Source organism: Catharus ustulatus, chromosome 1 (assembly GCF_009819885.2).
Source record: "Catharus ustulatus isolate bCatUst1 chromosome 1, bCatUst1.pri.v2, whole genome shotgun sequence".
In the NCBI taxonomy this organism is placed as follows: Eukaryota; Metazoa; Chordata; class Aves; order Passeriformes; family Turdidae; genus Catharus; species Catharus ustulatus.
In genome coordinates this window covers 70,430,081-70,456,806 of record NC_046221.1, presented here as the reverse complement: position 1 = coordinate 70,456,806, position 26,726 = coordinate 70,430,081, and the positions used below count along the sequence as shown (strand labels likewise).

Below are 26,726 nucleotides of genomic sequence, written 5' to 3'. Positions count from 1 at the left end.
GCTATAGTTCAAAATTCTATTCCAGCCCTGGATCTTAAACTGAATCAGAGAATTTTACTGGAGATGAAGGAACTCTCCCTCCTTCCCTTGCTGATCAATCCCTGCCATCTGCACCAGCCACTAATTTCTGCATAAAGCACAGCTATAAAAGAGCTAGTGCAAATAACAAATGCACATTTTCACTAGAGGCCCATTAAGTAACCAGGAAGACAGGAGGAAAAAATTAAGTCTAGGTTTACCCGACTGGGTATTCTACTAAATTGTATATTCCCAAAAACCACTGAACAAAATCAATGTAAATGAAGGATTTAGCATAGTCAAGCAGAAAGAATTCATTCCCAAAAGTTTCAAGACTTGCTTATGTGGTGTCAGCTTTATCAGACACACCTCCTTTCCCTCCAGACGACAGATTTGTTACTAGGAAAAACACAGAGACCAAACTGTTCATCTTCCAAAATTTGGGCTGACTTTGTGTGATTAAGATGGGGCAATTTGGATTGCAACTTTTTTTCAGCCAGAAGGCTGCAAAATAAGCCTGTCTGAAGTCTTGTCCCAAATGCTTTGACTTCAAGAGAAGAAACTGGCAGCAAGAGGAGAAATAAACACATTGCTGCATTGTTCCAGCAGGCACCAAGGCAGGACTATGCCGGGCAGTGAGTAGGTGTGATTAGCTCATTTGTCATTAGTTTAACACCAAGCAGAAAGCAGAAGTGTACGTACACGGAAATAACACCCTCCAATTCCGATTAGCCTCTTGTTTATACCATACTGTGGGAAGCTGAGGCTGCACTGGCTCACTTAACCCTTCTGCAGGCACGAATGTTTTAAGTCCTGTGTCCCTTGGAGAAAGGAAGGAGCGCCTCCCTCCAGAGTGTTAGCAAGAGACAGAAGTGATCCTGCAAACTACCACCACCACCATGAAGACATCAAATGCTCTTCTTTTCATCTTAGTCCTGCTTTACATCAATGCCAGCACAGAATGGCCTACGCACACAGTCTGCAAAGAGGACAACTTGGAAATATATTACAAAAGCTGTGGTGAGATTTTTTACATTTCCATTTTCCTTTTAGCTGCTCAATAGAGTTGCTCTTATGCAGTGAGTGATGCTTGTAAGCCAGGCAGTGAATAGAAGAGTTACACTACCTGCACTGGGTTTCACATCTAAAGTATTTTTTGTGTTTCAAGTACAGCTGGTTTTGGTTCACACACACACAAATCTAACTGTATTTAGAAGATAATAAAGGGGAAATAATATCACTTAATCCAGAATAATAAACTGCTGTGAAAAACTCAGTTTAGCACGAAAGAGATTGCTAAGATTTTTATCTTGAAGTTAGGTTAAAAAACATAGGAAGACCCTAGGTCTTTCACTTTTTTACCTCTGGGATGAAACAGGCTCTTCAATGCACTGATCTGCCGCTTTCCTAATGTGCGGTTCGGCTGTGGTGATGTGCTTTCTGTCCTCCCACTTGGAATGACAAGAGACCCAGTGTGACAGTGGGAAGGATTCGTGTTCTCTGCCATTGCCACTGTGGTTAGCGAGACTTCAGCAGCAGCCCTTACCAGAGGCATTTCCCAGGGATCACAGGGTTTTGTTTGTTCTTTAAATCTGTAGAGAAGAAAAGGAGCAAGCGACACTGGAATTGACTGAAAATGAATTCACTGAATGGTGCCTGCTTTCCACCTCTTGCTTTGCTGGCCGTGTGCCTCGCCTATTGTGCTGGTCTGCTTTACAACCGGGACAAAGGGAATTAGATTCACAGACGCCTCATTCATTTTCCGCACGTGATTTGAAAAGGGATTCATGGCAAATGAGCACCCTAGAGTTTGTTTTTCCAATTCATCCATTACAAAGGGTTTTCCTGGGGGCTTTTCCTCGCCTGTAGCTTTCATGCGTTTTTGCACACCCATTAAAATAAAGCCAGTGAGGGACAAGAGAAGTAAATAAATATTTGTAATGCTATTCTTTACTGGCCTGCTTCCAGGGGACTAAAGTCAGGCAGACCTCACATTCTTTAAATGGGAACAACGCATTAAGAAAATATTTAATTAGATATTGATATTAGACTTTGATATTGCCTTCATTTTAGTAAGAATTTATTGCATAAGTGAATTCTGTTCCCTCAACAGGTCTCAGTCAGCATGAGATGCCTTGACACAGAGGCACAGGCTACAGTCTGAGTGAATTCAAAGTATGATGAATTTGTCTGCTGGCATGTGCCAGTTAAATGTTGCTTCTTACTGTGCACATCACTGGCCTCACTAACAATATGCAATTGTTTAGAGTCATTTGTTTCTGTCACTTCCTTTTGTTTGCCATGAAGAGAAAGATCAGAGGTATATTCATTCAGGAGGAATTCACAGCTTGAGAAGCACGCGCCAGAGATCATAAAGGTCAGGTCCCACCACTTAGAGTGTTCTTCTGTTCTCCTGGACACAGCTATGGGAGATGAAAAGATTACACAGATGTGGAAACAATGCAACAATTAAATAAGATTCTTTGTTTAAAGTCATGTTCCTTTCTCCCTTACTGCTCTGTCAGATTTCAGTTGAGGCAACTCACAATTGCCACCCCAATGTCCTGCCTTGCCTTTTTACCACACGTGTAGCATCAGCACAGGATACACCATCTGCATTGCTGCTGATGCACTTCATAATCAGCAGTTTGCAAAAAGGAGAAGAATTCAAGGTGTTTGGGGTCGAGTCCCAAAATCTATAGGGTCAGGAGGATCAATCCAAGTACACTAGTCCACATTTGCTTCAGAGAAGACACTGTCCTTACAGAGCTAACTTGCAGGCTCACGGTGGTGCCCAAGGTGCTGATCACCTTTTCAGGAGAATAGGAGCTTTGTCCCTAATTCATTTCACTGTAAACCATAACTACATAACTCCATTTTTCATCTGTGTCCTGCCAACTGTTCTCACCCAGAAGGACACAAACTTGTTAGTGTTTGACAAGACCCCTTCCCACCAAACCTTCTCATTACAAGTTTATAATGGCAGCAAATACAGAGTTGATATTAGGCAACTGCCCATACTCTCTAGCTATTTCAGAGGACACATATATCCCTCCAGTCTGAGAAATCCCTTTGGTATTTCCTGCTCCACTGAAGATATCACAGGATATTCCATTTGGGAGATAACAGGAGCCACAGTGAGGAAACAAGTACAAGACCTTGGGTAAAGGATTGCCTGTTGGCTCCAAGAGGGTGAGGATTTCACATCTAATGTTGTTACCATAGACTCTAGGATGTTATCAGTGAATTAGGATTGAATCAAGTAAAATATAAGGATGTTAAAAGAATTTTAACCAAGTACTTCACAACTTGTTTCTGGAGCTTAATGTCCTCTCTCAACAAATTATTAGAATCCAGTTTGAGCATTTGAAGAGGAGGCAAGTACCCATTTTTGCTTTGCTGTTTATCAGATCCTCTCCTATAATGCAGTAAAAATCTGACTAAAGTCAAAAATATGGGCTAATATAACTGTGATTAATGCATCAGAGAAATTTAGGTGGATAACTGAGAAAGTGTAGCCATCTCCTGTACCCAGGAGTAAGTTGCAATTTCTGGTCACAAGCAATTGTCCTAGCTGCATCCTGCTCCTATAGCACGTAAGATAAAGACTTGCATCAGGCCCCCAGCCTCGGCCCAAGTTCTGGATCCTATAGAAAGCATCCCCATTCCCACTCAGCTGCATCAGACTAAATGTTCTGCAGCCAGGACTCCAAGCCATGCATCAAAAGAAAGGGCTAGACAAGATCCTAGTGATCAGTAGAATGCAACTGTAAAAAAGTCATTTAAAAGAAATCAGACAAAAATTGTCAGCAGCAAGCCCGTGATAAGAAAATAAAGCTGAGAGACAGGTGGTCTAAAAGTAGAGTAAATAGACAGTGTGCTGCCTCCTTTATGTAACCGCAGGAGACATAACATCGAGACAATCTATAAATAGCAAGACATTTCCTATTAGGGCCACTCTTCCTCCCAGAAACAAGTGACAAAAATGAAGAAAGATCTCAAATGACCACAAATCACTTTAGAAACCTGGGCAGAGATCCTGAGATAAAAGCAGCACAGGTTAACATCTCTGACTGAGAAAAGAGAACCGTAATTGGCAAGTCTATGCACAGACATGAAAAGAACCTGCTACATAAATGGTCAATCTCTACCCCTTTTAATTTCACTGTAATAATGCTTTTGATCTTTCCAGCTACATTTTAAAAGGCAATTGTCTGGGAAGGGAAGGGCAGGTAGGCAATGGTAACAAAGTGCCCTGGGCAGATTCCAGTGTTATTTGAGTAATAGGCATCCACTTGAAAGTGCAAAGTGCAATGCAGTCAGAGACTAGAGAACATAATTCCCAAACACATCTACCAGCACCTGCTTCTAGATCATTCATGTAAAGCCTAATTGTCTTAATTAGCCTTGAAAACATTCTTTGTATGTAGTGTTCAAATGCGACTCCCTTCATAGGGGAAAGCAGGTGATTGCTCCTGCAGACACATGAAAAATATTGTCCAACTATTTTTACAGCTCTTTCTTGAAATGTTAGGTGGGCCTGTATTAACACTTTAGTGCTTCAGAATGCCTGCTTTTGTTTCCACCAGCAAGCTTGCTGATTATTTAATTAAATTATTTAGATTAGGGCCTGTGATATTTCAGAGCTCCCCACTGCCTGTGTAGGTTTCTTCACAGCGCAGAAACAAACACTGATAAGGCAGAAGGTTCTAAAAAAGGGTTTGGACACCATCAACCATTAACGACATTGTTATCTGTGCACTGGTGTAAATAATGGGAATTTCAGGTAGATCTTCAGAAGAGTCAAAGTAGTAGTATTGAAAGATGACATCTTCAGAAATACTCCCAAGACTATATACAACACTGCCCAGAGCACATGAGATTTTTAAATATAGACAAACATATTTTCCCAATTCATATCTGATTTTGTTTTCTTTTTCTTCTGTTTTTCATCTGAAGCAAGGTTAATAGCCATTAAAGTTTCAGGAGAAGGAGCAAACAATCAGTATTCATTTCAACTTCCTGAATTAAATATGAAATTGACTGCACCCTTCATAAGTTTTATATCTGTATATCTACAAATTTTAAAATAATAAAAACATATATAGAACTATGGGCAAACATTTGCTATAATTCATGTCTTCTGCTAGACAACCAGGGCAATCTGGTCATCTAGAAAATTATTTTTAATTGACAATGCCTCTTCCAAAACAGAGGGAAGTCATGCTGAACTTATGTCCAATGAGCTCCATGCTTGCTTGCATAGTTCTATGTCACACATGAAGCAGTGTCATTTCTATAAACCTTTTTCCTGGCCTCCAGTGGCAAAATAGGAGAGAGTAGCACTGCCCACTTCAGTACACACTTGTATTAAATTGCATTTGTAGATAGAGAAACTCTCATTTGTATGGCTTTTCTTTAAATATGTGAGCTCAGATTTGGATCTCTCTTAAAATGGCCCCTGGAACTCCATAAGGTATGGAACCCACTCTGGTCAGACAGTGCACTATAGACATGCTCCTGTTAAACTCTGTATTGAGGGAACTTTTTAGTGCTTAAAATAAAACAAGTGGAGAGAGAAACCAATTGGCTCACAATTTCCTTATGGTTTGTCTGTCCTTTCTGAAGAGTTTCAGGTTTAGTAGGGTCCCCCTCACACACTCATTATACTTTCTCCTACATACTGAGAGATCAAAGATACTATTTTTCTTAAATTCCACTTGATCCTTTGGTAAAAATACACCTGCAGCATGCAGCCCTAGTCAATCAGCAATACCAGCCTGTAAACAGTGCTCTTAAATTGGCATCACTGCAGCACTAATTTTACAGCACATCCCCTTCTGCTCTATATGTCAACCAATGTAACTAGTCTTTTTCCCTCCCTGACCACACACTGATATTCTTTACTTAAAGAATATAATTAATCTGATAGCTTCAGCTGGGAGAGAAAGGTCTGCAGAAAAGTTCTCACTCATGCCTCTTCAGGGCAAAAATTCTTCTAGACACTTGGTAGAAAGAGCTTCTTTTTCCATTATTCTTTGGGTTTTTGGCAGACAGGTTGAGCCAGATGCTTCTCTTGGACTTATTTATTTATTTCCCTCAAACAGTCTCCAGCAACTGCTTCTGCTTCTAAATTATTTAAAGCCACATGACACCAACTCCCCTCTGATCTTTTGTTGCATAGATTGCTAATAGGCAAACAATCAAAGAACTTAAGAATTCCACTTGAAAACAATTTTTTGTTTGTTTACTCTGTCCAAACCATCTTACTGTCATAGCTTTGCTGTTGTACTTATCTGGTATAACTTACTTATTCCAAGGGGAAGACCAGATGTGTACATGTATTTTTCTGGCACCAGATCCTAATAAACTTAAACTATCATCAGAATCAAGGTAGAGTAGTTATGAGCGCACATGCAAATTTTCTTTTAAAATTTGCTCCCTCTGTGAATTAAAACTATCCCATCCTTTTCATTCTTCACATCTCCTTAGGGATTTAAACTTTCTTTTTTTCTATATAAACTCTTGAGGTGATTCTGAACGTCATTTTACCCTTCTTTCAGTGGGGGGAGAGTGCTTAGTAAGTTTTAAAATGTAAATGACATAGAGGAGCAGGAGACAATTTCATACCTCCAAGGTACTCTGGCAAAAACATTAGATTTGGTATCTTGACTTTAAATCTTTCAGTAAAATCAATATTAATGCTTTCAGTGAGACTAGTAGTGGAGAGAATTAACCTCAGCTGAACTTCTCCCACCAGGCTTTAAATTTTCCCATCTAATTTAGTTCTCAGTGGTTTCCTCACAGAGCCAAATTCTTCACCAAATCAATTAAGGTCCTGCACCGTGGACTGCAAAAGAGGGTTGTTTATGTGTGACAGCCTCTCCTGCTTATCTCCAGCTGATAAATCTAAACTGTTTGGCATGTTTTTCACCTACTCACTTTTGCCATGTCTTTGGTTGCTGTAGCCACTGAGTCGCTAAGGTGAACATAAGGATGAGTGGTAACAGTTCAGCAGGCAAACCATAGAAAAATATGTTCTCCCCTTTGGAAACATATAGGAGAGACATACCTTAAAAATGATATATTACATTTCAGTCAAGAAATACTGCAGGCAGGCAATACGGTCATTTGCTCTTGGATACTGAATCTGAGCCTATGGAGGGAGCACTCTAATATACTAAACAGGTGAGTCACAGCCATTTTAACAATTCAATAAAAAATTTGAGATTTGGTCCTGTATTACATAAAGCAGAAATTATCAAAAGGCACATTAAGTGCATGAAGTCAGGAGCAAGGACAAGCCCCAGTTGAGGATAAGTGCTCCTATGCAAAACTTTCTCTGTAAGCTTCTAAGCAATAAAGCATTACTGCACTTTCTTGACATTGCCACATCATCTCATCTCATCTCACCTCATCTCATCTCAAGCTGTCATCAAGGCCTCAAAATATCTCTGGACACTTCTATGCTTACAGTTTATCAAAGAAAATAGAGGCAAGAGATCAGATGCTAACAGCAGTTTAAAATCCATCAGGGAAAACAAGCAAAGTATTCTAAGAAAAATTAACACCTCAAAATGAAAAACTACAGCATCATTGTGTGTTGGTGTCACTAAACCAACTTTAAAGAGGCAACCTAAACCTAAGGAAAAACAGTGGCCATCAGGAACAAGGTGTCCAAATGCCCTTTACAGATTCACCACATACCAAATCAAAACCCTTTGATCTGCTCCAGATGCTGCTTTTTTAGACTCAGGAGAGCTTCCAGTTGCCAAAAGCTAGCATTTTGAAATCTACCAGAATTTAATTCAATGCTGGTTTCCTTTTCACCTGAAGATGGATAGCTCCTGTTAAATGATCCGGCAGTGATCAGGCAGGTGGGAACCCAGCTAGTTTCCTCAGCAAGAGGGAGCATGCCATTCCAGCTGTAGCTTACTGCCATGCTCCTGTAGTGGATTTAAACCCATCATAGGAAAATGGGAACATTTAGCCCATTTATATGCTGCTGATTACTATTCTGTATAACCAGCAGTATAGCTGCTATCCCAGAGCATGGCATGTGTCTGACAGCAGGGCAGTTTCCAGCAACATTTGGTTCTATTTCTGAATCAAGTCTGAAAGTCTGTTGTGAATCCCCAGTCATTCTGGCAAGCACTGATGTCCAGACATCTCAGTCTCAAGTAGGGCACTATGAAAAAATTATTTTAAAAAGAAAAAAAACCAAAAAAACCCCAAAACCAAAAACAAAACAAAACAAAAACTTTAAAAAACACATTGAAGAATTGAAGAGTTGAAGAGGGAAGAGACTGCTCTGATTAGGAATACAGGCAGTTACTGTAAGCATATTATTCATCCAGTGCATGGTGTTTTCTTACCAAAAGAAGAACAAAGACTTTCTCTCTCTAATACAGTCCCTGCTGGGCCCAAATTAATGCAGTATTTTCTTGTTACACTGCTGTAGTTGAAGCCTGCCCTATTTGCCTTTCTCTCTCAAGCTAACTAGAAAAAATCAGGATTATCAAGTACAAATCTATATGTGCTATCTCTCAAAACATGCATCTTTCAATTTTATCCTCTCAAACAGGCTTGAATAAAGCTTTGTCATACCACACAGAGCCCAGAAACCTCCCTTTCCAAATACCATCTCTGGCAAAAGCAAGGAAAGATGCCAAACAGCTCTAACAAACCTGCTCTCAGGAAAGGTGGTTCAGGCAGGAAAAAGCAGAGAGATTCAAGGCTTGTCTTTGACAAGACTGCTTTATGCATGCTAGTGACACCCCCATCCCCAAATATAGCCCTGCAGCTGCAGAGCCCCTCACACCTCCTGTCTTCACAGGGACTTCCCTCATCACATCAGCCTGGTCCCAGAAAATCTCTTCCTCTCTTCTCCACCTAACATTTCGGGAAGCCTTCTGAGTTACTGTTTCTTAATATTTGCACATTTGCACATCAGTTATACTCCACAATAAGTTTTATTTGAAATAGCAAGAGAAAAAATATTTGTCTTTTATTTAAATTAATTTTGTAAGACACTGAAATCACCTTGCTCCAAAACTAAGGCCATAAGCACCAGCCAGTAATACCTGTGCCTGGGCTGGAATTATTTAACTTGCATAAACATTTTTTTTTAAAGTCACATTTTAACTTTCTTTTGCTAGTGTCCTGGGCTTTTTTAATTTATGGATTATACTGAAACCAAATCTTCAGGCTTTCTTCTACAGCCATGTAAGTTTTATCAGAAAGGATGCAGAGTTATTCACTCCAATGGACATCTCCAAAAACTTTGGAGGTTTGGGTTTAAGCAGCCTCAGAGACCACAAGTTGATAGCACTCTTTGCAAAAGGGAACTCCCACAGTCTCTAACCCCAAGACATTAAGGATCTATGAATTCTCATCTTCCCTATTCCTTCTCTACATTGCCTAAGGAAGCCAGAAAAGTTCAGGTGATAAAACATACAGTGCAAACATTCTGTAAATGAGGCCAGAGTGACTGAATTGCTAAGCCGGAGTTCCAGTCTGAATTAGGCAAAAGCCTGGAGATGGTCATGGCTAAGGCAAATGTCTCAGGATGAAGCATGCTCATGATAAAGTAGACACAGCCAGTGTGAGTCCCACAATTTATTCTGCTCTCTTCTGAACAGAGGGTCACTCTGCCCCTCCCAGACACGTCTGGATGTGGCAGTGGCACGCAATGAAGGCAGGCCCAAAGGGAAGTTTGTTAAACTGAAGGTACTCAGGGAAATGCAGATGCATAACGGGAGAGCTGCTAATTCACCTGATGCTTCTTCCTCAGTAGCTTATAAGTAGATTCCAGTGTCAAATATAACCTTGAGCATTCAGGTTAATTTATTTAAATAGACATTAAAGGGAAATTGTTGAACGAACACATAAAGTCTGAAATCCCAAACAGTTCCTCATTCTTTCCCTCTCCTTTCATCACCTTGAATGTTGTAAAGACTAATGATTTAATTTTATTAAGAGCTTTGAAGGTGAGGAGTATTGGGTAATTGCTAAAATGTTTCTTCCCTGTACTAATTTCCATCTCCTCTAGCACCAGCTTGTCCTTATATGACCCTAGCCAAGTGCAGTTGTGCCATTTCATTCCATTCTGTGGCATATCTGCTCCTTAAAGTATTATTTTGAAACACCCAAAACTTACCAGTTTGGAGGGTCTTACCACTCCAAGGCTTACAGACGTGGACTTTTACAAGCAAAGCTCATCTGCTTGCTGCTGCTATTCACCCATGCCACTGATTTTCATGCTCATATGGAAACAATGTGATTTTAGAGCAGATACAGAAGAGAAGGAAGCCAGTACAGGATAGTTAGAAAGATTGGAGGGAGAGGGAGGGAGGAAGGGAGAGGGAAGAATAAAAGACAGAGGGTGTTGTACACCAGCACAGCAAAATTCCTGGAACAGGTGCTTCCCATCTTGGCCATACAGTTTCTGTAATGCCCGCTTAGTCATCTAGCTGCTCAGGCTCAGGGAAATTGCCACAGTGGGTTAGCACATTATCATTCCCAGCTGTCCACTTCATCCTGTGCTCTGGAGATCCCCTCCCAGGAGGCTGTAAAGGCAGCCCCAGCTCGCAGCCCTGTGCCTTTGTGTACACCCATGTTCAGCAGGGGCAGGAGCCACTGCAGTAAGCAGGGTATACAAAAGGGAGTTCCCATCTGTTGTCCTTGTCACTGAGGCTACACAGCCCTAAATATGTCTGAGCTCATTTACCTATGACCCTTCTGCCAAGAACAAAAGCAGGGGGAAAAAACTCTAGAAAGAAAAGTTCAGGAACTTATCTGAGCTTCTAGGATGTACTACACACACCTGCTCAGTCTTCCAAGAAAAATCCAGCCAAACCCATCACTGTGAACCCCTCAAAATACTAAGTCAGGCTGAAATCTCACACTGTAGTGCTAGTGCATATGGAAAACCACATCCCAAGTCAATACAGGAACAAATCTCCACAGGGGTACTTGGGTTATGTGAAATGGGTGGTGGGATGCATGGGCTCAGCTGACACTAAGCCGTGCAAGGGGTGATTGGACATGCAGTGCTAGATGCAGTCGGGAGCTCAGCATCAGCCACAGCATCAGGTTCAAATAACAAGTCTGAAAGTTCTTGGAGTGCACTGATTATTTACAAAAGCCAAAGACTTTCCTGTTTCCCAGAGCAGTTGCCCAAAATTTAGTACTGCCTGGAGAGAAACTTCAGTCAAAATTCTGCTTCCAGACACCTTTCATGCTAGCTGTAAATATGTTGCAGCCCAAGTCCTTCTCACTAGATACACAAAAAATGCCCTTTTCCCCCTCAGTAAGCAGATTTTCACTGATAAACTTCAATGTGTTTGCAAAATTTCCAACAACATTATGAGTGTTGGTGATATATCAAAGCTGAACTGGAAAAGCAAAATTCTGCAACCAGTTAAAGAGTTTCTAGCTTTAATTATGGGAGAGGGAGCAGATTGAAGGGAGTAGGTGGAGGGAAGTCTGGGAACATACAGTACTGTGCACTATGAAATGCTGCAGGGAAGTGGAAGGCTGAAGGGCAGCCCCACGTATTTTAGAGATCTAACAGTAAATGTTATTGCTCTGCACATGTGAAAGACATAACATGTATTTTTTTCAGTCTAACCAGCTCACTTCAGATTGAGGAAGAATAAGTATTAAACCTCCATAGGAGATACACAGTGACTCACAGTTGTACATCTGAGATGAAAAACAAAAATGGCAATTGCCTTGAGTTGCCTTGGCCACAGGAGGGACTCCTCACAATTTAAGGAAAGAGGGGTATGGCACAATCCCTTAGTGCATAAAGCCCAGTTGAATTTACAGACTCCTTCACTTACCATGTGGCTAAATCCCATTAGTTTCATTAATTTTGTTATAGTAGCAATATTTCTCCCTACATGTTTGGGAATCTAGACTCCCGGGTACCATAGCTTTAGCAACACAGCCATTCTTTCTATTGATTTCAGCAGGAGGTCCCCATGTATTCCACAGTATCTAAGACTGCAAAGTTGGATTGCTAAATCTGAGTAGGAATTTCCATAGGGATGGTCAGATAATTAATAGGAGTGCTTTTGGCAGTGGAAAATTTCACATTTCTCAGTAACAGAGCAACAACACAAAATCCAAGTGCTCCAATCCACATTTTTTTCTGGAATTTTTCATGTGAGTGCTTCCACACTCTCTTCTTCTCTGAGGCCCAGACAATACCTCCTGGATATGTCAGGATCCTATGCTGCATCACTAGCAGTGCAGTAAAAGATATCCATGGCTACAATGCATTATGAAATGTGTCATCTGTCAAAGGAGCTCAACCCAGAGAAATATACAGACATCCAAACTAAAATAACCCTGAGATCAGGGTCACTGTAAGAAGCCCAAAATTTCCAAAAAAGCTTGGTTTCATGAACATACCGCTTCTACTCAGTTACTGATGAGAAATTTTAAATTAAAAGTTCAAATTCTAGCCCGAACACCACAATTTAATTCATTCATTAAAGTACAGTCTATTCTCTTTTAAAAGAGAAGAGCATCATATATGTTCTATTGCCATGTTTGACCATAACTCCCTCTTAAAATTGCAGAACTAACAATTTTAGTAACTTGACAACCAGCACTATTTGTAGGCATCAATGCCCAAATTGCACTGAATCTGAGCAGCTGCTTCCTGAACCTGATCAGCACACCATACACAAAACAGAAACAAGAGGGAGTCTAACAGAAGTCCAGAGGAAAGAGGAAACCAAGCCCTGAGAGATGGTAGAAACCAGAGGGGAAGCAGGAGTAACGGTCCTGGAGAAAAGAGAAGTTTGACACGCTTTCCAGCTGGAGCACGAAACTGCTCTCCTAACTGATTCCAACAGCTTCTGAAGCTGCAAAAAACAAAGCTGGAACTGACAGGAATAAAAAAAAAAGAGGAAGGACAACCCTCTGACTGTGGTCACACTTGATAAACAACTCCAGGCACTAACTTTTTGTCCCAAGCAGATTATGCAACTTCAGAGACCTCTTTAGTGGTATGGAGGACAAAATCCAGCACAAGGACACAGAGCTTTGGAAATACCAGTGCTTTTTATTTCCCTCCTTTGAGGAATCATTTTAATTTACCAGAATTTAGGGCTTGGGTACTCCTGTTAGACCACACAGATAATCTGTGGGCTCACAAAGCCTGGCTTAGTTAAAGTCTTCCAGGTCCTCTTAACACCTTGGTTCATTCTGTGATCCCCACTCAGAATCAGGGCTTGTCACACAGGCTTGCTTATTGCCAGCTGCTACAGCTGTGGGGCACTGCTGCAAAAACAGGGTTAGACTATGGGGATGCTGGCTCAGCCTCACAGAGGACACTTGTGACTCAAGTTTCACCACAGCATCAAAGAAAAATTCTCCCAACCTGTTATTTTCAACTCAGAAGATTAGCTCAAGCAACAATAACTTAGAAACAGAACTCAGTTCCCAAATCTATATTTGTCACTACCAGATCTGTGTAAACCAAGGAGCCTGTGGCTGCTTCTGCACATGCCACAGTTGCTTCTCTTTTTTCCACAGAGAACGATGTTAGATGTACAGGCTGGCTGGAAAGCCATAATGAGGGACAAAACTATGCCTAAAGCAAGTTTGTGGATCAAGGTATTTTTCCAAATTGGCCAAATCTTTCCCCTCCTGCCACAGCTTTGGAAAACACGTTCTTGAATTGCACATTTTATTGGCTGTGGCAGCGGAGCTGTCAGTGGTTGCTGCTGCTTGTCGCCAGAGAGTGACATGTCGGCAAGCCTTGAGGCACAGCATCACGTCTCGTGGAGGCTAGCAAGGAAAAAGGTGGAAGTGGTAGGAAAAACAGTTATGATTTTACAAGAGTTTTAGAACATTTCGCAGAGAAAGGGATACTGTAGGAATTGGAAAGAATCATGTTCATGGCAATTATCAATCAAAGGGCTCCCTTCAGCCCCACAGATCTGCTAAAGTCTGCTAAAGTCTGCTAAAGTCTGCTAAATTCTGCTAAAGTCTCCCAGAAAAGGAGAAATGTACACAATTTCCTTATATTTGCTTAGAAATATCACAGGATGGTGGACCCAGAAAAAAGTGCTGCAGTATCTCAGGTTTTTTTTTTTCAGTTTTGGACTTTCCATCCCACTCCAGAATTCAGTTTCCTAATCAGCTTCACCAAGCCATCTTGTGATACAAATTAATACAAACATCTTCATAACCAATTGCTCATCAGTGCTGAGGAAGGAATGGCAATGTGCAGAGTTCTCTGGGAAAAGCAGTTGTGCTGAGACTTCACCACTGAATAAGTATTGGCTACCCACCATTGTGGGGAACTTGCTTCCTTTGAACTTGGCTAATTTTCCTACACAGTAGATTGTAGCCTCACACAGGTTATCATCTGAGTGGGGTTCAGATGGAAGGGGCAGGAAGGACAAGGTATGGGAGCTTTGAGGGCCTCTTGGAGAACTTTTAAAGAATATGCAATTTGTTTTTTGTTTTGTTTTGTTTTTATGTCTGTATTTTATTTTCTTCTACACAATCAGTATCTCATTGAAGATACAACTTCTAACCCACTGCTTTTTGTCTTCAAACAGATCCCCAGCAAGATTTTGCTCTCAGCATTGACCATTGTTCTGATATTGTAACCCATACCTTTGACATCAGGGCTGCAATGGTCCTAAGTAAGTGAATTGCTATTTTCTCATGCTGTACACAGGTAATTCATGTGTGAGTTCTGATATTAAGAAGTAAGCAAGGGTGACAAGTTCCTATAAAATATGAATGGGCTTCATTTCTTAGAAATCTCAAAACCTGTGCAGGGCTACAAAAATGTCAATTCTATTATCAGCTCAGCCTCAGACTACATATGGCACCCTAAACAGGTCATATCAGCCTTCAGCCCCTATTCTGCTCCTACTCTTCATTTGTACACATGGAGAGCCAGGAGGGGAGTGTTGCTCTAGAGCTCATCGTTTTCACAGCTGAGTCTTCTGGAGAGAGTCTTGTTGAATGAGCTAGCTACAGCACCCACACTCTTGTGTCAGTACCTCACCAGATTTCCAAGGCTGTGACCCTTGCAGGTAGGGGACTGAATGGGCTCCCACAGAGCAATGTGGGGACACTCCTCTGTCCCTCCTGGGCACAGAGAGAAGCGTGCTGGGAAAGTGCTGGCCTGAGGCAACAGCCATGCCATCAGTTTGCCACATGCACTAGAAATCACATTCTTCAGCACTTGACTGATCAGCAATAAAAGGTAAAAAATGGGTGCAAAATTTCATATCAGCCATAGCTTGCTTTGTGATTCTTTCACAGGAAAGCCACCTCTTGCAAACCTGAACCGCATCTAGATCCTGTAATGCCAGAGCATAAATGTGAAAGTGCAGCTGTATGCTCTTGGTGCTAAAAATAAATATGTGTGCCAAGTGTCTTTTGGCACCTGGGAATGCTCCCTTGCATTCAAAAGGTCTCCCTTCCTGTGAGACATGCAGCCTATTTGTCCAGGGAGTACCAGTTTTCAGGTGGCTGCAAAGGTAAACAAGCCTGAAAAAATCACACTACAGACATTTGCAAATATTTTTCCCACAAGTCAGAGTACAGGACCTCTGCCTAAATCCAGTAGCCTCACTGGCTCTGCAAGCCAGGCATAAGCAGGCACTGCCAAGGTGCTGTGCTGGTCCCTGGCATGTGTTTGGCTCAGGCCAGTTGCTGTTTTCCCAGGCAGCAGTTGCAGGTCACAGGTTACTCCCAGGAGCCCATTGGATATGATCCCTCTGCTAAGAACACAGGAAAAGTTTAGATGCAAGGACATCAGGACATTGCTACATCATTTGACCTCATAGTCAGAAAACAGTAAAGGGCATAGTTTATTTAACAATCAATAACTGTCATATACCTTGAAGGGTGTAGAAACCTGTTCCTGAAGCACAGATTTCCATGTATCAGCAATCCTCTGAGAAGAGAAAGCATCTCATGGCTCAAACTGCAGGGAGGAAAAAGTAGAATATTTTTTTAAATAAAGTAATAAACCTGTTTATCCTTGCACTTTCTCTGAGCTCTCTTTCTGCTTTGTGTGTAGGACACAGCATTGAGGAACTCTATGTCAAGCTGGACATGATCATAAATGGAAAGACTATCTTAACCTACTCAGAGACACTTTGCAAGCCGGGACATAACAAGCTTATTTTCTGTGGAAAGAAGAAAGGAGGTAATTTAGGTAGCACTCTAAGTGTTTGATGGCTACTGAATACTCCAAGCAGGATGCACCCGCTGTGCTGTTGACTGCACCAATACATCGTAATGTTCTGTTTACTTCACCAGCATGTTAATGGGTGACAGGGACACAGTAGGACAGAGACATTTTAATTTAAGGGCCTGCTTTCCCCCCCAACCTGTTTGTTTGCTTTACTTTTAATCACAGAATATTGCACACACATGGGATTTCAAGTCCATTAAAAATAACTGTGGTTTTGGGACCCCATCCATGAGCAGAGAGGCTCATAAGCCCTATTTAGAGGCACGTGCTTGTCATGTGAGCAAGAAGTATGACAAATATAAAGGCTACTTCTGCAAAAGAAATGGCTGAGCAAACAAACAATTCTGAAAATGTTCTTCACTATTATGCAAGTCACACCTCCTGTCCTTAAAGGCAATTCTTTAATCACTTTATGAGGAAATATGCTTGAATAGGGTTGTTTGGAACAAGATACTATTTGCTACCATCTATGATTTGCATTTTGTTTCTGTTCAACATGTACCTATGCAGCAGTCAGATGAATTCAGCTCATGGCAGTCACACTGCCAACTGGTGAAGACTTGCTCTAGTTTAGAGTGCTATTACTTGCCCCCAGAAAATAGGCATCTTGGGCCCAGGTGAGCCTGAGCACCTCAAGGCCCCTTCTGCCACAACCCAGGCCAGGTAGTGCCAAGTTAGCTGTGCCATGTCTGGAAGAGCTATGGTCATGCTTCTGGACTGCAGTAGCCACTCATCCAGTAATTTTTAAATCCCTCTTACATCATCATTATCTATTTAGGCTGATTTTGCAAAAAACAGGTAGAGCCACAGAGAAGTTTGAGTTGTCAGAACACCAGTTAGTTACAGAAGCTCTGCTTTCCTTTCATTCACTCGTGTCTGCAAGCTGATAACGCTGCAATAACTCATGTGCAAGGGCCATGAGTTTAAAGACCATTCACAGCACTACTGCTAAGACAGCCCCTGGAAAATTACTAAGACATTTCACACTGCACAAAACTATCACAAAGAATAATAGAGAAATGCTGCATGAGCAACCAATTATGTAAATCCTGTAAGCCAGATAGACAAAAAAATTAAATTCAGAAGTTTCTTCAATTGTGTATTGAATTACAAGAGTAGAAAACCCACCCACAGACCTACTGAAAAACTATCTTATTCTGATGAAGTACTCAATACCATCCTTTAGTGAATACATTAAGGAGAAGTAGAGTCAGCTATGAGCTGAGCATAAACTGCTATTCATACATTAAGCTACAAAGCCAAAACCTCCTGGGGTCTTAATCTTAAACTGACAGGTGATTGTTTCTGCTAATTGAAGTACATTATGATAAAAACACATAGTTGGTTGTTTAAATAATGCTAGATATCTTCATTTAGAAGTATCCCTACTTTAGTGCAAAGACATCTGCCATGCACTTTTTAATTCACACTCTCTCATTCAATAGCTGTTTTTACATAGTAATTAAGTTAAAGTGGGAAAGAAGTGAACTTTCTCAGACAGGTTCAAACTGAAAATGGGGTATTTCTTAATTCGTTGACAGTTGAATCTACCCCATGTTTTAGGACAGAGAATTGAGCTGAAGACCAGTTTAAGGCAGTTCAGGCATAATTTACCATATTAGCACAGCTGTAAATCTGTCCTAATGCCTGGGCAGGAAGGACAACTTGTGGATAGCCAAGTACGAAGACCCTTTCAGCTAAGGCTTTTCATGGAGAGCCTCTTTTTCCCTGTTGCATGGGCAACATTTCCAACATCTGGCCAGACCTGACCTGAGTTTAAATATAGTTTCACACAGAATTTGCTTGTCTTTCATAAGCAGGCCAAAAATTGCTTGCTCCTCCCTCTCCCAAAATTAGACAGAACCTCTACAGGTTTTGTTGATCCACTTACGTGTGGGGAAAAGCAGAGCTGAAGTTACAAGAAAAAGAGACTTTTAAGAGCCGGATGTGGCAAAGTCTTAGTTATTTGAAGGAAGTCTTCTTTTTTTCTTTATTTATATTTGCTCTCCTATAATGCTACAATTTTTTCATGACTGGACATACTCTCTGTGTTGAAAGACTCAGTATAGCTGCAGATTTCATGTTCATCATAATCACATAGTATTTACTATTTTTTTTAACCAAAGGTCATGTCTGGCACTGCTCACTCAGACTTGTAAACAGCATTCCAAGATCTTTTTCTTTGAGCTATATGAATGTTGTGAAGTTGTTAGCTCATAGTGTGCACATAAATTTTCCATTTTCTACTTAAGAACAATAGCAATAAAATTGCTAAATTCTTTGTGGCATAACATGATCTCAGGCCTTCCTCTTTTTCAGTAGAAAGTGATGGTTATTCCCCATTTCCTCCCAACAAAACAGTTACATAAGCTTTAACAGATTTCCCAATGCAATCACTAAAATCAGAGTGGAAGAGGGTAATATTAAGCAATGTGCCAACCACAGCTTGCAGGCTTAAGCAAAGCTACCTGACAAAAAGAGAGCTGCATCCTCTGCAAGTTTTCTTTCAGGTTCAACTGTCAGAGGCACCATCAGAGCACTTGCACAATTCCTTGTGCACGCTCCCCAAACCACAAAGAAATCCTCACCTTGCTTCAGACCTCCATTCTTTTTTGTTATTGTGCCTTTCAGTAGGTGTTACAGTGAGCAAGTTTCTAAAATAGTATTTGTGAATAAAAGTAGAGAACAAAACATGAATTAAAAGACTGGCTACCACATTGAGAATGTAGGTAGCTGTTTCTGAGAAAGCAGCTATACCACATAGCTAGGTCTTTGGGCTGACACACAGTGCATTCTTGCTCACCCCCTTCATCTCACCTTGTAGGAAAAGGTAAAAAGCATGAATCTTTCTCATCTGGCCATGTATTTACATGTGGTTTTTCCCACTCGACTCTACATCTATAGCTGGCAGTTATTCACATCGTTCCTACATCCACAGCACCCACAGAAGCTATGTGTCAGTTGCACGGGTGCAAGATTGTGTCCTAGAAGAACTCCAACATGGAGCATTGAAGTTCTAAAAATATTTAAAACATAGAAAAAGGAAGAGGTGGGTGCAGAAGTACAGGGCCTTTATATAGTACAAGAGTGTGAGAACGCATAAAGATTTTCAGTGAAAGGAAGATTTGAGAAAGAGGAGTGAGAACTTCATTATAGGTGTTTAGTCAGGAAGGAGAGGCATCTTCATGACAAATGATAACTAGTAATTTGAAGTAATCCTCAGGAAGTTCTTACACATTTGAAAGCTCTGCCTCAGACTGGAAGCTACTAAAGGCATGCTCACTAGCAATGAAAAGGACTAAGTCACTTTTGGTAGAAACAACAGTGAAAAGCTGCTACAAAAATACAGTAGTATCACCTTGATGCAGTGGTACATTAGAAATATTTTCTAAGTAGCTCTACAGAAATAGTTTTCAGATAAATCTGTAAGAAAAAGGGCTGAAAGCACATCACTGATGACAGCATGCTTGACAGGTACCATGAATTGCCAGCAGACCAAAAAAAAAAAAGAAGAAATATTTAATTGGAAAAATGCACTTGTGGTTTATGGTCTTCCAAATATGTGAGCATTTTTTGCAAGCACAATTGAGCTTTTCTCTAGGAAGACCACAGAATTCTTTCAATGAGATGAGGCTCAGTGTTTGTGACAGTTACACTTACTGCAGCAGATGTGTTCATCCTCTTTCAGTGGGGGAATGTAAAAATGTATGAATATGTGGAGAAAAAATGCATATTAAGGATGCTGTGATCAACTACAGTCCTTCGAGCCTTGGAGGATGTTTACACTTCTGGAATTATAGCAGAAATCCCCATGCAACTGGAACACTGAATGGTCTTTGAAAAGCCTGATCCATTGAGGAGGTTTCAATGGTCCAGAGCAAATATGAATGATAAAATTCAGCAGATTTATGAATCCATAGTATTTTGACAGGTCTCAACTAGCTGAAAATGAAAGCTGCCCTTGCTTTCCTATAAGGATATACTTTCAAAGCAACATAGTTTTCCCCTCCCCATTGAAGCAAGGAAGGTCACAGTTTTCCAAAGGACTGGTTACAGAACCATAGAATTGATGAAGTTGGAAAGGGCATTTAAAGGTCATTTAATCCAGTTCCACCTACTTCAAACAGGGCCATCTGACAGCCAGTTGCCCAGGACTGTGTCCAGGGTAAGGTTTTTTGACATATTCAAGGATGGATGCTCACTGGGCAACCCCTGCCAGTGCTCAGTCACCCTCACAGTAAAAAAAATTCTTCTCTGATGTTCCTGTGTTTGAGTTTGTGCCCACTGCCTCTTTGCCCTGCCACTAGGCACCAGTAAATACAGGCTGTTTTTGTTCTCTGGGCTGAACAGTCCCAGCTCCTTCAGTCTCCTCACTGGAGAGATGCTATAGTCCCTTAATTATATCAGTGGCCTTTACCACTAGCTCCATATGATTCAGCTGTGAAGGGCAAAATAAGGGTAAAGCTGAAGCATAAAGCAGTAAATGTAGACCTTAAATGAAACACACCTGCTTCTCCACATTTTAAGGCTCCCTAAAAGATAATACAGCCCATGACAGTCATTTCTTTGATAACTGAGCAAAGGCATAGCTACAACACATCAGAGCAATCAGGGAGAACTTCTCAGAGTGGGCTGAGGCAGAGCCCTGAGACTGCATTCATCTAGTTACTTTACCACAGTGAAGTGTGTGGGGGAAAATAGCTTCTACCTACACTAGATGAGAGATTAGCATTGCCATCATTTCAGAAGCAAATTTATGGCCTGATGACACCTACTTCATTTTAAAATACAGGCTTTGCAGAGCCTGAATGCTGCATCTATGTTTTTAGATTCTGGATAGCTTTCTGAGAGCCTAGATGAGATCCTAACAAGCCACATGATCCAAGAGAAGCTTCTATGTCCCTGTGCAGAAGGACTTTGTGTGATTGCTTGCAGCCCAGTTTCCTCTCCACTCTCCTCTGCTGTCCTCGAGGATTTGCTAGGCTGTGAGTTGAATGAAGGTAGTCCTACAAGGCTCTCTACTGAACAAAAGGACACACAAAGCACGAGCCCCACCACTGCATGGTACACGCTACCCCAAGGGGGCAGCTCCCAATATGCCTTAGGATCACACCGACACACACAGCTCAAGTCTCAGGAGTCACTCATCACCCAAGTTATGCAGGCTTCAGTGCCTTTAATTCCCATGTAGAGTCTATTAAAGCTGTGAACCGAGAGGTGGGCTGTACTGTATTTTAAAATTTTTGAGTCACCGCTCTCTACAGTGGAGATGTGTCAGACTCTGGGCTCTTGCTTCGTGCACAGAAGCAAGCAGCAATGGTGACTGTTGCCTGAAAACAACAAGACTTCTTGCTGTCCACATAAATTAGCCAGGGATGCAGAGGGACAGTACAATTGCTGTAGCATAGTTGATCAGCTTGAGATCGACAAGTCAAGACATACTTATTCTATTCTCTATTTTGGGATTAGGTTTTTCAGGGCAACGCTGAGTTGTTTTGCATCTTCTCCACCTCCCAGGATCATCAGAGCACTACATTATACAAACTTCTCATAAATGCAAAGGTGTAGAACATGGGTGATGTCTCAGGTTTCTCCTTTTCCAAGTTTATCTTATTGTCAGGATTCTTTCATATAATTTTGTTGTATGACTAACATTTCATATAATGTGTGGGAAGAGCTTTTGTGGACTGTTTTCAAGGTTCATGTATGGTGAGATGGACCGTACAATCTAAAGATGTTACAAAGATTTATCCAACCTTTCACAAGAAACAGTTTAAACCAACAGTGAGACTAGACTAAAACAACTCTCTAGAAGTGACAAGCATCAAAATGCCAGCACATACTCATATAAACATGATGAAACACTTACTCTTCTGTCACTGCCAAAGTAAGGACTATTTCATGACACCTACCAAAAAGAATCCTTAAAGAGTTCTTAGACTTTTCCATGACTTGTGTGGGGCAAGTTGTGCAAGAAATTCTGAAATACTGAAACATCTACAAGTTTTATTTTCAGTCAAGTCTGCACAGTTTGGCCCAGCAAGCTATGAAAAAGTAGGAGGAACTGTAGAACAGCTTGCTAATTCTCTCCATTAATGCCAAAGTTGCCCTTTCTTCAACAGCCAAGAGCAGGCATGCTCGTACCGTTAGGGAGATGAGGATAGGAAGGTGGAACTCCCAGTCTCTATTCCAGTCACCAACATAGTTGTGGTGATTTTAATACCTCATGTAACTTCTTGACGAACGCTCCCTCAGCAGAGAGACAGACATGTTCTTATTACTTTAAAGTCATATTCAGTAAGCAGTCAGAAGTCCACACCTACACAAACACTCAGCTGAGACTGGTTTTTATGAAAGTTACCAAAACAGTACAGTTTGACTATTGCAGCTACAGGTGTTTAATAGTCCGTGCTAAAGGACTTGGGTCTGGCAGTCCCCACCTCCCCTTTCATTTTCAGGGTGTGTGATGGCATAGGAACGCCCACCTGGTTGTGCCCCCCTTTTCCATTCACAAGGGCTGCAGATGCTCCATGAGCCCAAGCTCTGCCTTGCTCTCCACATAAGGCAGTACACATCCTGATATTTTCCTCAAGAGGGCCTGCTGCAGGACTGTGTATAGAGCATTTTGCAGTTCCATTATACTTGTCACTGGAGGCTTTGAAATGACATTACAAAAAAAGCATCTATGATCAGCTGACTTTTTCCCTCATTTGCTGCATGCCTAACCATCCATCACCATTGTTGCTTTCCAGAACATCTCTATTATGAAGGACCAGTCACACTGGGACTCAAAGAAATCCCTCAGGTAAGTTGGTCACAGCTGTGTTCCCAAGCAGAAGGGCTTTCTGGATGAGGTGTGGTCAGAGGACTACCAGCAATCACATCGGCACATTCCAGGCTTCCCTAGCTGGCACACTGGATCTGACAGTGTTTTATATGAATAATGCTTTTCAATATGAAATTAAGAGTTAGAGGCACTAGAGACAAAGTTATTTTTCAGGATAGCAGATCTCTGTACCAGTAGCATTAAGTCAGAGAGCCATGGAGTTCTTTAGTAGGCTCCCTCTCTCTTACTCTTAAAATAGCAAGAAAAGAAGCAGTTACAGGGGACTCCCAAGAGACCAGGGCTGCAATTTTGTTCAGTCCTTAGTGAACTGAACAATTTGGAGAAGCTCATTGCCATAAAGGCAATTTAGATAGCTATTGCAGTTGAACGTGTTCCACTGAACACGCCACATACATGGTGTCAGGTAGAGACCAAGGTCTTCTAGGCCAAGAAGTTATTAGGCCAAGAACACTTTCTCTGGATTTATGGAGCCTTAAAATAAGAAAATAATTTCTTAGGAAGGTGAGAAAACAGGCAATACTCTAGGCACTGCTCTGAATTTCCTGGTCATCCATTACAGATGCTTTTTACCGGCAGCCTTCTCCACACACAGCTAAGTCTCCTCCTAGAAGTTCAACTGAGTCACACTGCAAGAAAAGATAGATCTCAAATGTTGAATGCAACAGTCTCTTCACTGAGCACAGCATGAAGATACATTTGATCAGTACATCACAAAGGATTTTTTAGAGACATACAACTAAGAGATTGTATTGAAGGGAAGAAAGCAAAGTCTTTGATTATCAAGGCATCTTGTTGAGAATTTGGCAAAGAAAGGATCACAGTCACCACTGCAAAAGCATAGAGTTCAGGTGGTCAGTCAAATACTCCCTAGATTGACTCAGAGAGGCACAGCATGAGCTCTCAGTTCTTCAGCAGCAGATATAAAACGTATGTCAGGGGCTCAAAGATGAGGTCTGGGATCTGCTCAGCACTGGATTGCTCCAGGCAGGAAAAGAAAACAGGATCAGAACAGGGATACAGAACAAAGACATGAGTCTGAAAGAACCAGGCTTGCCAAGACCTGCAGAGGTGATAACAAGGATAGCTGGTTTCTGGGAGATTTGAGCCTCCGTAAGCGCTACCATCTCATATGTCTTGATCTTCATTTGGTCATAGCAGCAACCAGGACCTCTGTTTTCCCAAGGTTTTCATGCAGGTAGCTGGACCTCCTTTATGCAGGCTGTTATCCCACCCCAACCAGCCTACTTCCCTGAAGGCTATACCTACAGAAGCCATGTTGAGCATTGCTTTTTGATATCTCACACAGGCATGCCTGTGCTCTCATCAATCAGCATCCTGCTCCAGGAGCAGCTTTACTAACATACTTACATAGTAAAGCCTCAAACTGAAGAACAGGTCTTTAAACCAAGAAGAAGCCATAGAAACATGCACACAGACCAGTAAAACTCCAGTTCTAGGCAAATGAGCTGAATTTTCAGCTAGTTTCTGGAGCCAGAAACTCCAAGATTGATCACAAGACTCTTTTAATAACATTTTGCATGACAAGCAAAAAATTATTCTGAAGGAGAAAAAAGAAATCTAATCACTAATAAGCAATGGAAATTAGTTATTAAGAAGTCTCCTCCATGAATTAAACTATAAGCTTTTAGAGAGTTAATATGCTTGTAAGAAAAGGAATGGGAAGCCTCTTTTGTTAATTAATCAATCAGGCAAATAAAACCATCCTCCCATGCTGACAAAAAGGAATGACTCCATACAGCAATCATCTTCTGCTCATTGCAAAGAACAGCCTCATCTGAGAAGCCTGAGGGATGTTTGCATGCTCCACACAGGAATTACAACCAGGCTCTATTCTCAAGAGCATGCTGCCATTGGGCCTCTCTCTAAATTTAGATTTTACTCTTAACTTGAACCTCTCTGTGAGGACACAAGCCAGATATTGCTTTAAAAATCATATTGTAAAAGGCAAATGCCAAGAAGCCTGACTCATTCTAGTCAAGCCTCCTTCTACTCCACAATCAGAAGGGCTCTAAACAGGGCAAGAGCATTCAGTTCAAAGCGAGGAGGTCACTGCTGCCAACTTCTCCTACCCCACATTTTGCTCCCCTCCATGCTCCAGCAAAAAACCCAGAAATAATTACTGCAGTGCCAGCAACACACAATTAATAGACTCTAGTTCACCTCTTCTTCCAAATCTGTTAAAGCCACCTTGGTCATCTCCCTGTACAGTGCTTCTCCAAGCACTGTCTGGAGAGAGCCATTTTGACCAATACAAGATAGCCATGGCTTCTTTAACACTTAGATTTTTTTTGCGCTGTAATGATATAAGTTCTCCCTAAAGCCTGAATTCATAAGTTCAACTACACAATTAGACTACTTCTGGTTTTATTACATAGGAATTCATTATAGAGTGAATCATCTATACACACACTTCCCCCAGCGTGCTCTGTTATAAAAATTCATATCAGTAACACTGAACAACAAGTTTCATGTAAGAGAAGTGTCAGAGAACTAAGAGCCTCTTTTTCCTGTTACTAAACAGCACAGGCCATATTGTGCATGCTTATAAGAATCGTGAGAATTTACAAAGATATGAAGGGATTTTTTTTATGCAGTAAAAGATTCCATTCCCCTTGCACTGTTTAATTTTCAATTTGTGCTGTCACATTGATATCCCTGAGGAGAGTATTTTGGCAGAAAATACGGGCATGTCCTTTACCACCTCTGAAACATTTGGACCAGGAAGGTTTTGGAGGAACTTGATGGGAAAAGCATTGTTCTGTTTCTAGAAAGAGGAGTCAGAAACTTAGGCCGTTATACAGTACTGATGGGCTAATCTCTTGCTTTGCATTTGTCTCATACAGGGAGATTACACACTTTCAGCAAAGCTGACTAATCAAGATCACGTCATTGTCGCTTGTGCCGAGTTTACTGTGAAAAATAATTTAGATTATTATTATTAGCAACAAACCAATTTCATGAAAGCTACAGACTACCAAAACTATTCAAGTCAAGTAGGCTGCTTGCATGCTACAACGATTCTGAAGAAAATAGTCCTCACATGGTGATTCTTATGCTGTTCCTCTTTACGACTTGCTATTTTCAAGAAGTTACTAGATCCTCTGGTGGTAATTTTATCTCTAAATGCACACTGTAGCCTACTTTTTTCTTCTAATAGATACAGCTGCAAGGAGAAAGTATCCAATACCAACACTCTCATCTTAGGATGAAAATAGCATGAGGCAGAACAGGCGAGAGCCTAAACACTTTTTTGCAGTAAGTTATGGAGGTATCCATTTCTAACACAGGCTAGAAGATGACTTTCACGTATATCACATATTATGCAGTTACAGAACTCAACATCTTAAATCTTCTCTGGAGTCTGTCTGGAGATTCCACTAGCACAGCTTTTGTTACAACCGCAGAACAAAAGCAAATAGGATGAACATGTCTTTTTTCCAGTGATCGATGTCCTGTCACTGGACTCGTATCATTCTAGTCTTCTAGAGTCTACCTGGAATTTTTTGTTCTGTAATGTCTTTTAAGTGATGTGTGAATCATTCTGTACCTAGGCTATGTGCTCTTCTTGCTTCTCAATAAATTCATAATGAAAATCTG

General features: G+C 41.1%; 1 protein-coding gene across 1 annotated transcript; it reads left to right on the top strand.

The window, feature by feature from the left end:
• The first annotated feature begins 640 nt into the window (after positions 1–640).
• LY86 (lymphocyte antigen 86) lies at positions 641–26,726 on the top strand. The gene is made up of 5 exons (XM_033068080.2): positions 641–1,038; positions 14,604–14,690; positions 16,085–16,213; positions 23,014–23,066; positions 25,973–26,726. The coding sequence occupies exons 1-5, from the start codon at positions 918–920 to the stop codon at positions 26,069–26,071; spliced, it is 489 nt and encodes a 162-aa protein (XP_032923971.1). The 5' UTR covers positions 641–917; the 3' UTR covers positions 26,072–26,726.

Coding starts and splice junctions, on each gene's coding strand:
- LY86 (XM_033068080.2), top strand. CDS start 918: ATGAAGACATCAAATGCTCTTCTTTTCATCTTAGTCCTGCTTTACATC. Junction 1,039..14,603: donor AATATATTACAAAAGCTGTG/GTGAGATTTTTT, acceptor GTCTTCAAACAG/ATCCCCAGCAAGATTTTGCT. Junction 16,214..23,013: donor CTGTGGAAAGAAGAAAGGAG/GTAATTTAGGTA, acceptor GTTGCTTTCCAG/AACATCTCTATTATGAAGGA.